We start from the raw sequence: 9,390 nt of genomic DNA, 5'->3' as shown, positions 1-9,390 counted from the left end.
AAACCAGTTAATGGATTTAAAAAATTTCATTGGGGGATGATAGACATACATGGTCTGCATATTGTGACCAACTTTAGTGGTCATACTTGATAAGCTAAAAAATCTAGGACAACCTTTCTGAAAAAAGTTTTTTTTTACCCCACTTGACTATATATCATATTTACAATATACACTGCATATTTAATGGTATTTTGTTTTAGACTTGAAATGAAATGTCTAGAATAAATTTAGAATAATTTAGAATCAATCTGGCATGCAATCTGGAAAGGAAGGCTACAACTAATCTGACAACCCTGTTGTGCAGTTGCCAGTTGGCAATAATCATTAGCCTACTCAATGTCAGTCATAGGACCGGCATGGACCAGCACCCGCAATCAGAACAAAGTTCGGTTTTACTCCTTTTCATTACACAGCAGGGATAAAAAAAAAAATAGAGTCGACAAAACATTAAGGTTGAGAATTTCTTGCGACCGAAACAAATAATGCCTGGTACAGAAAGGATTTAGAAATTGCTGCGGAATGAGGTTATGGCTGAGGCAAGTGCTGTGCAATGCTTATGTTGGTGGCTTGAGTGCATTTTTAGTTGATAGGTTGTGAATGTTCACTGCAACAACTAATCTAAAAATGCGTCATTTATACTTGAATATGTGCAGTTTCTGAAAAAAATCATTATCTATGGAGAAAAAATGGCTTTCAAGCGTAGGTTACAATAGTATTTGTAGCCTGTGTGTAGTCATAAACCCAATACAATAAAGACTTATTTCATAAAAGGAAGCTAGATGTGTTTTCAGTGTCATAAATGAAAATACTTAACCCAGATATGCTAGTATAGGCAATAGCAACAATGTATAAGAATTATATTGTACAATTCGTAGGTAGGCTAGCTTATATATAGTTCAGTTTATTAGTTTTGTTGGCAAAAAAAAAAAATTATGCAAAACATAAATAAATTTTTCACACAACAAGGATGACAGAAAAAGCCCAAAGGGTTTCCAGAGTCAGTTGCCACTCATGCATTTAATCCTTTACTACCCAATTTATTTTCTTGGCTAAAAAAAAATTGTGATATGTTTTTATAGGCCTAATGCTATTGAATATTATTTTGGTTTTAATTTTTTGAGTTTTTTTTTTCTTTGATGGACAAATTTGTCCATTTGAGCAATGAGCATGGTAACGAAAAATATTTGTAACCAGTGAATTTGTATATTTGCAATAAGTACAAACAGCAATAAAATACTACAATATCACATGAAGAGCATCCATAACTTGCAAGTATATACAATGCAGTAGTTCAACAGGTCATGTTCTAAATCAGAGGAACGCCTACCGACGGCTACCGTTTAGTAGCCTACTTCATAATCCAACTACCTTTTCATATCTATTCTTCTATGTAATATACCAAAAAGTTATTGTGGTGAAACAATTTGCTTTGTTGCTAGTATTAAAATGACTTAGTTTTACATTATGTCACATAACACATGTGTGGACTAGACATCTAATGGGATACGAGGCTTACGAGCACAAAAAAGGTCAAGAAATTGTGCTGTAGACTTCTAGGTCTGTGCAACAATGATAACTAGTTGTCAACATTATGTCTGATGAACTTTCATGATGAGAGGTACAAGTGTAGACTGTAGAAACAACAGGTTCTAAGGAAAGATCTCAGAAATTTTTCTAATATTCTTTGCATAAATAGTAACACAACAACAGTTTGTTTATTACATAAATCCAGCACTTTGCACAAACCGCACATATAAACGCATGCAATGCTTCAAAAGTTTGAACATGTTTACAAACATAGACTTTGTTATTTATTATAGAAAGCTGTTGATAATGGCTTTAGCTGTTATTTTCTGTCTACATTTTTTTTGCAAAATCATTGTGCTACTCTTACAACATTTCTCAACATAGATGTAAAACTAACCTTGGCCATGTGTCTTGCAGCATATTGCCTTTATCATTGTCATATCCAAGAACAAAAAAGGCTGCATCTAGGAATGATCAATGTCTAAATCATGCTGTATTGGTTTATACTACCAAGGTAGACTGCATCGAAACCAATTTCCTTACTGGGCAGTGAGGTGTTCAATCCTTTTTCCTTGAAATATGTAAAAGCTCTAAAACCTGCAATATAAATGTAATATTTGTGACAAGTGATTAACATTTATTACTTTGATATCAATTATTGACCATTGGTAAAGATTACCATTGAAAAGCCTATTATTAAAAAGTTGGAAAAGAGCCGTTGAAACTAATGTAAATGCAAACTTCATATTACTGGACGAATTTGTCCAATTGGGCGTAAAGGGTTAAATAAACAATCACCAAAAAAACAATTGTGGAAACCGAGAAGATATTGGTAATATTAGCAGGCCTACAGTATTTTATGTGATCATAGTTACTTAACTTTTAATGACCTTAGGCTTAAGTCATGTAACTTGGTTACAAAATTGACAAATGTTGAATTGCAAACTCATGGGAGTGTGGACTGTGGACTTATTGAATATAAGAAAAGCATTTAATGGCTTAACAAGGAAGCGACTTAGCATATATATTTTGCAGCATTATTAAAAACATGAGTAAATTTTGCATTGATTAAATTTATTATTTTTTGTCATGAGCTGTTTCAAGCCACTTCCGATGACGAAGAAAAGATTTAAGTTTCAAGTTACATTGCTGGTCGACGAACTAAAAGATGTACCATTTGTAACTGGCGTCCTATATTGCAAGCTACGTTTGAAAAATGGTGGAACATATACCAGCAGCACAAAGCGACAAAATGTAACAGATCACTGTGTTTACTGGCGTCAACGATTTGAATATTCTTGCAAATTATCTGCTGATCCGCGAACAGGGATCTTGGACTCTTGCATTGCTCGATTATCAGTTAGGAAAGAAGTACGTGGTGGGAAAAATACTAATAAAATTGGTTATGTTGATTTAAATTTAGCAGAACTTGCTGGCTCAGGACAAACATCACGTCACTGCCTGCTGGAAAGCTATAATGACAAGAAGAGATCGGACAATTCCATTTTAAAAATTGTGGTTGATATGCAATTGTTATCAGGAGATGCAGTTTTCAAAACTCCAGCTGTGCAACGTGACACAACTTTAAAGCTTCCAAGTCATTCTGCAGACTGTGTTACAACTGCAAAAGCAGATAATGATAGCAGTGGCTTTGGCAGCCTCCCAAATACTTCTCCTCAACACAGAAAAAATAAGCTTTCTGATTCATTTGAACAAAGTCCTGGACATATTCGCAATACTAGTTCTGCCAGCTACTATTCCAAAAAATCGGATTATGGTTCTTTACATTCAAGAACACCAAGTAGTCTTAGTCAAACTAGGGGTACAATCACTGAAATTGACTCTGCTACAGGCACTGCCAGATATGCCAAGTCTATACGTAAGCTATCGCTTCAAACTAACAAAGCAGCACAACTGCCACGGCCTCCTCCCCCGTTGCATGCTAAAACCATTGATATGTCACAAAATCGAGTAGGAGAGACAAGAGTTAGTGCTGATGATGTTGTAAGTAGGCTCATTGAAAGCCAGGACTTCACACATAACACAATTGGTTGTGATGGTGATCATCTACAGTTGTATGTTGCTAGTGATGGGTCAACAGCCTTGGGTGGGCGATCATTGCATAACCGTGTTGGGTCTGGTGTATATCAACCTGTTGTTTTTGAAGCAAACCTTGCAAAACAAAATGACCACTGCAATACATGGCACTGATGACACAGGTGTATACTGAATAGCTAAAGTCTATAGTGAAACTATTACCTACAACTTATTGTTTTTGCTTGCTTAGGTATTTGATCAGGTAAGTATTGCATTATTACCACTTCTTTTAGTCTCCAAACCTTGTCATTTTGAACTTCTTGATCATTTTTTCTGTTTTCTATATGACTTCTTATTGTTTCTTTTATTTTGTTTCCTTATCTAAAGTGAACATTGTCTAAAATGCTTTGCAAAGAAAGTTTACTTATTTCGTAAGTTGTTATGATCATGTTGCTGGAAAAACTTGTGCCTTTTAATTGAAGTATTGGCAAAACTCAATAGTTTAAATGCTTATACTGTATCCAAATGAGTGAATTAAATGGACTCTGACCTCATCTTCATATCAATATGTTAACCTATTATCTAGACAAGTTCAGCATTAATCGAGAGAAATTTCATTATTTTTATTTGTATAACTTGGATATTGGCTTATTTTATTCACATTGTTTTTAAGTGAGCATTTATATAGAATTCATATTTTGAGTAAAAAAATATCGCCAAACACGTTTGCATGAGCTTTTATTTTGGATGGTTAAATGATTATATGTTGGTATAGAAGTAGCCTAATTTATGTAATTTACACTTCGAAAGGTTGAGCATACTTTTTAGAACAATCTGTTAATTTTGAATATGAGCATGACACTGGATCAAAACTTTTGTCATGATAGGTCATGTTGCGATATGCTCGGCTTGGCCACATTTTTGTGTTATTTTATGAACTTGTTTTTTATCTTTCAGAAAAACAATTTGTATCATTTACTTTGAAAGACTCAAAACGTTTACAAAGATGTTCTTGTGTTTATTTGTGTATGAGATTTAAATGTTTGTACCAAGCCTTTACTCACAATGTTAGATACTTTCAAATTTGCGACTTATTATATATAACTTTCAACGTACCTGAGTTAGGAGTGCAAGTTACACTCGAATCAATATGGTTTGTCAATTTTTTTTCGATTTGTCTTGAGTTTCAATTTCGGACAAGTAATGGTAATACAGTGTGAAAATTATCACAAAAAGTATGGGTTAGTAATCGGTAATGTACCGTATGCAAAATTGAATGCATCTTTTTATGCAATTGTTATTAACAGCATTATTTTGAATAGTTTAGCTGTAGAGGTATGCTCATATTCAAAGTGATGTCCTTTTCACACAGTTTATATTTGAATTTTTGCACATATATGCATCTTTATATATGCTTGATGGTGTTTGTTCGTAGAAGGCCTTTTTCATGGCGACCTTTATACACAGGCCATGACAACGTGCAGTTTCAAATTTGACTAAAGGCCAATCTTTTAATAGCCGAAATCGCTTATATAAGTTGATAGTTTGAGTGTTGGGTAGGTCAATAAATATAGTCTTTGTGTATATTTTGTGAGATTTTGGGCTAGTATATGCTATCATTACCCATGCAAATGAGTTGGCACTTGCGCTGGAAATCAAAAAAGTGTATGGCAACACTGGTAATAGGAAATGATTTGTTATTTATTTCAACGTAAAATTAGAAGTTTTGCAGTGATTTGATACTCGGTGATCCGGAATGGCCCGATTCGGTGAGTCCGATTCGGTTAGTCCGATTCGGTGAGTCCGATCCCTTAACGGGGGATTTTTTCAATTTTTTTTTAAATTATTGGGTACCGTGGCCTAATTATCATTGCCGTTTTAAGGTTAAGGGTTAGAAGTTAGGAACTCACCGAATAGTAGCAGACCCTCGGTGAACACACTTTGACAATTTGGACTCTCAGAACTATCGTTTCAAAGGGATATAAAGTAAATATAGCTTAGAGTTTAAAATCGAAATTATGTTGGCCTCTAGTTCGCACACGTTGCCAAGGCCTGTGTATGTACAGTAGATCGTTATTGCCTTTTCCTGTTTTTGGAGGCCATCTAGTTGATCACAAATATTTCAACTGAGATGAAGAGCAGAGTTACGCATGGATTTACCAATTTTTCTACACAATAAACAGATGATGTGTTGAAAACAGTTGAATTTATTCTGTTGTCAGGTTCAGTATTCTTTGAATGATGTTATCCAAGAAATCGCATTGCTATTTATGAACCGTTTATAGTGTAGGAAGATTGGTAAATCAGTGCATGAATCTGTTTTCATCTCAGTTGACATATTCTCCCACAATTTGCAAATTTCCAAGTTAATTTGTATTGTATTTTCACAATTACTGCTTTTTGGTGTGATCTTTCTCAGCATCATGCTCAACGAATTCAATAAGAAGTTCAAAATTACTTTGTTAAATTTTAGTTTTCTAGTGCAAACGTCATAATTTTTAAAATAATGTGCCTGTTTTGAAACAATTTGTATGAATAGTTTTATGTTTAGTTTTGTTCATACGGTATGTTTTTGTTTTCAATGTTGTGTTTTGTTTAAATGAATGTGAAGCATTGTAGTGAAGCAATTTTGAATGTGAATTAATTCTAAGTATTTAATTTTTTACCCTGTACTATTAGGTTATAAAATGTTATCAAGCCAAATATCGTTAACGTGGAAATACTTTTAGTCGATGAGATTTCAATCAGCGAGTATATATATATATATACTTTTGAAATCTTTCTCAACTTTAATTTTGATAAGTTTTAATGAAATAATTGTTATAATATATCAGACAACTGTACTAGACTACAAAGCACCATATTTACATTGATTCAATGTCTGCAGACGTTAAATCAATGTGAAAATGATGGATATTGCTGTTTGGAGTTCCACTACTGCACAGTAATTTAAGTATATAGGCCTACTCCCATACTTTTTCACTGATCTATATGGATTTAACTGTTGATGGTGAAAAGTTGTTTTTATGAGTCAAGATCCTTTGGTTTGGAAAATTGTTTTCAAGTGGCCACACGTTATTTCAATATCAAAATTAATATTACACTCTAACAAAAGTAAAAAGGTCAAAACTTTAACTTCATTCAAATTTTATCTTATGAAAATGTCTATGATCATAGCCTATTCAAATATAAACGAGTATTTCATATCTGTTCAGCTTTTAGATAGTTGTCAGATTGAAGAACCTCCATCAGGGATGTTTTAGTTTCAAATTGCCAATTGCGACCACTTGGAAGGTTTTATTGTGAAAATTTATAACCAATTAGATCAGCTATTGCCCTTCACAAAATTAGGTCACTTAGTAAAACTACCTCCAACCAATGGTGACCGTTTCCAACTCAGCAATATAATGTGACTATATTTTGCCGGCTTAGTTACCATTGAATACTTTCAAAGCCTAACTTATTCAAAGCCAAAGCAAACAGCGCTCATCGTCGTGAATGTTCCCCACATTGTTAATGTTACGCAGTCAATGCTGCAGGTTAGACGTTTTACGTTTCCATATAATTGCACCCCTTTCCGATGACAAGAATGCGATAAGATGACAATTTGAACCCTCTATCCCAATCAGAAAATCAGCCCCTTTGCGTTGACTCACTGTCTGCAAACATTGAATCATTGCAAGAAGGGAGCAATCTGCTAGCTGAATGGTTTGTTTATTCAATTTTTAATAATATGTGAATTGTGAATGTAATATTTTGTTTGTGAAAGACAGATATTTTCTGTTACTCCACTTGTTTCTGTACGTTATGTAGTAGAAGCTGATGAGTTTGTGGATTATTTTTTATCAATGCAATTATGATAATATCAATGCAAAATTCTGTTACGGACATCGCAATTTATTGACGCTTTCCATTTATTACCGTCGAAGCATTTATCGAAAATGATATTTTAAGTGAAGTATTGACTATAAAATGCAGTTATTCAACCTGATTTCGAAAAAGAAATATGTTGCACCACACACTGGCGCCGACTTACGGGGTTACGGGGTGGCCACGCCACCCCGTAACCGCTGTGACGGGGTAGCAGCCACCCCGTTTAGGATACATTACTTACTGCAAATATATAAATGTAATTTGAACGGACGTTTAAATCTTTTTTTGATCATTGGTTTTCGCTTCAAGTCAACGTAAAGCAAGAGGTGAACCAATACAGTATTACGAAGAAAATGATTGTTTTTGTCACAAGCATGATACTCGCGTAACATCAAGCAAGCTACGTGAAGATTACGCACCACGTGGCACGAGTTTTTTCCTTGTTGTTGTTGCGATCGTTTTATTTGTTACTTGTCATAAGTCATTGTTACATTTGTTAGGTTTACAATGTGATTTATTAATCAACAAAATACGATCTTTCCATTGCTTCCCTCAAAAATCTTTTTTTTTTAATTTTAACCTAGGGAAAAGGTGTGTATTTTGAACCCCTTAAAGAAAAATAAGCACAACTCAGCCAACTCTCGGTCAATGTGTATTATTCTTCACCCAGATACAGTCTAGGTACTTGCAAACCAGTGTAGAAAATATAAATCACATACAATAAAAAAATACAGAATCATTAAGCAATAAAAAATGTTCAAAAATGGTCCAAATTACACATATGGTGTGTATTTTGGACCATTGGGGTGTGTATTTTGGACCATTGGAGTATGTAATTTCAACTGAAGTTGCTTGAGGTCTTCGAAATGAAATTTCTGGATGACGGTTCAAGAATCCCTTAAGCCAATCTTTTTCAGCCAGACCCTTTTCACTGTTGAAGCGGGTATTGATATTGTTGGCAGACGCAATGTCATATGCAAGCTTTCTTAAATCTATGGCTCCCAGAAAATCTTCACTCCATTTCCAAAACATGTTTGACCAGTTGATCTTCAATATTTTCGGGAAGATCAAGTTGTCGACCAATGGTTTTTGACACTTGTGTAGCATATTTATTGGTCGCCTGTTATGGACATTGGACATGTTTTAACACTACAGCTTTGGGAATTTCGAACTGACGCGATGCTGCATAGGTGAGATGACTGGTCCAAATTACACACTGTCATGCACTGTGAAAAATTACCAACTATGACTTCCATACTTGTTTATAAGTCTTGTAATTGAGCACAACATCTCCTTATATGTTAAAGATAATACCAACATCATATCAGACTCAAACGTCATGCCAATAACGTCTCAGCGCTTAGCAATCAACTCCCCAAAATAACATCAGCATACCCAAAACCATAAACTCCAATCTCCCGTCCACGTTTCTAAACCTAATGAGCTGAGTTTTTCACATCCGGGCTATTATTATTTTTTCTTTCAAGCTGTTCAAAAATACTGACAGAACGATTTTTATTTTTTGAGTTAGGGGACTGGTCCAAATTACACACTGGTCCACGTTACACCACTTTCCCCTACTTGCGATCTACCATGACGCAACAGCGATTGAACCACGTCCTAATTTTAAATGTTTATCAAGCTGAAGCTTCACGGTTACAACTTGACCAGTTGATTAACAGTTGGATTGACAGAGCTGCTGTTCGCAAAAATACTTTTGCCAAATGTTAAGTGTCAGAGCAGCAACGTAACAATCAAATTCACGACATACCTCCTGTGCTTTGTTTTAAAGTTGCTTTGTAAATTATCGAGCTACATATCAGGCGTAAAAAGACAATTGCATCTACGAAACACGCTTAGTAAAAATCAAACAAAAACATGCAGTTTGAAAGTTTTTAGGTTGCCATATTGTGCTATCCGCCACCCCGTGCAAAAATAAAAGTCGGCGCCTAT

The 9,390-nt window shown here is 34.6% G+C and overlaps 1 protein-coding gene across 1 annotated transcript; it reads left to right on the top strand.

Annotated features, from left to right (window-relative positions):
• Positions 1-2,616: 2,616 nt before the first annotated feature.
• LOC145786579 (early estrogen-induced gene 1 protein-like) lies at positions 2,617-7,659 on the top strand. Its single transcript, XM_082598261.1, has one exon. It carries the CDS (start codon positions 2,617-2,619, stop codon positions 3,736-3,738), a length of 1,122 nt encoding a protein of 373 aa, XP_082454387.1. The 3' UTR covers positions 3,739-7,659.
• Positions 7,660-9,390: the final 1,731 nt, after the last annotated feature.

Source organism: Aplidium turbinatum, chromosome 17 (assembly GCF_918807975.1).
Source record: "Aplidium turbinatum chromosome 17, kaAplTurb1.1, whole genome shotgun sequence".
NCBI lineage: Eukaryota > Metazoa > Chordata > Ascidiacea > Aplousobranchia > Polyclinidae > Aplidium > Aplidium turbinatum.
This window is presented reverse-complemented; position numbering and strand designations above follow the sequence as displayed.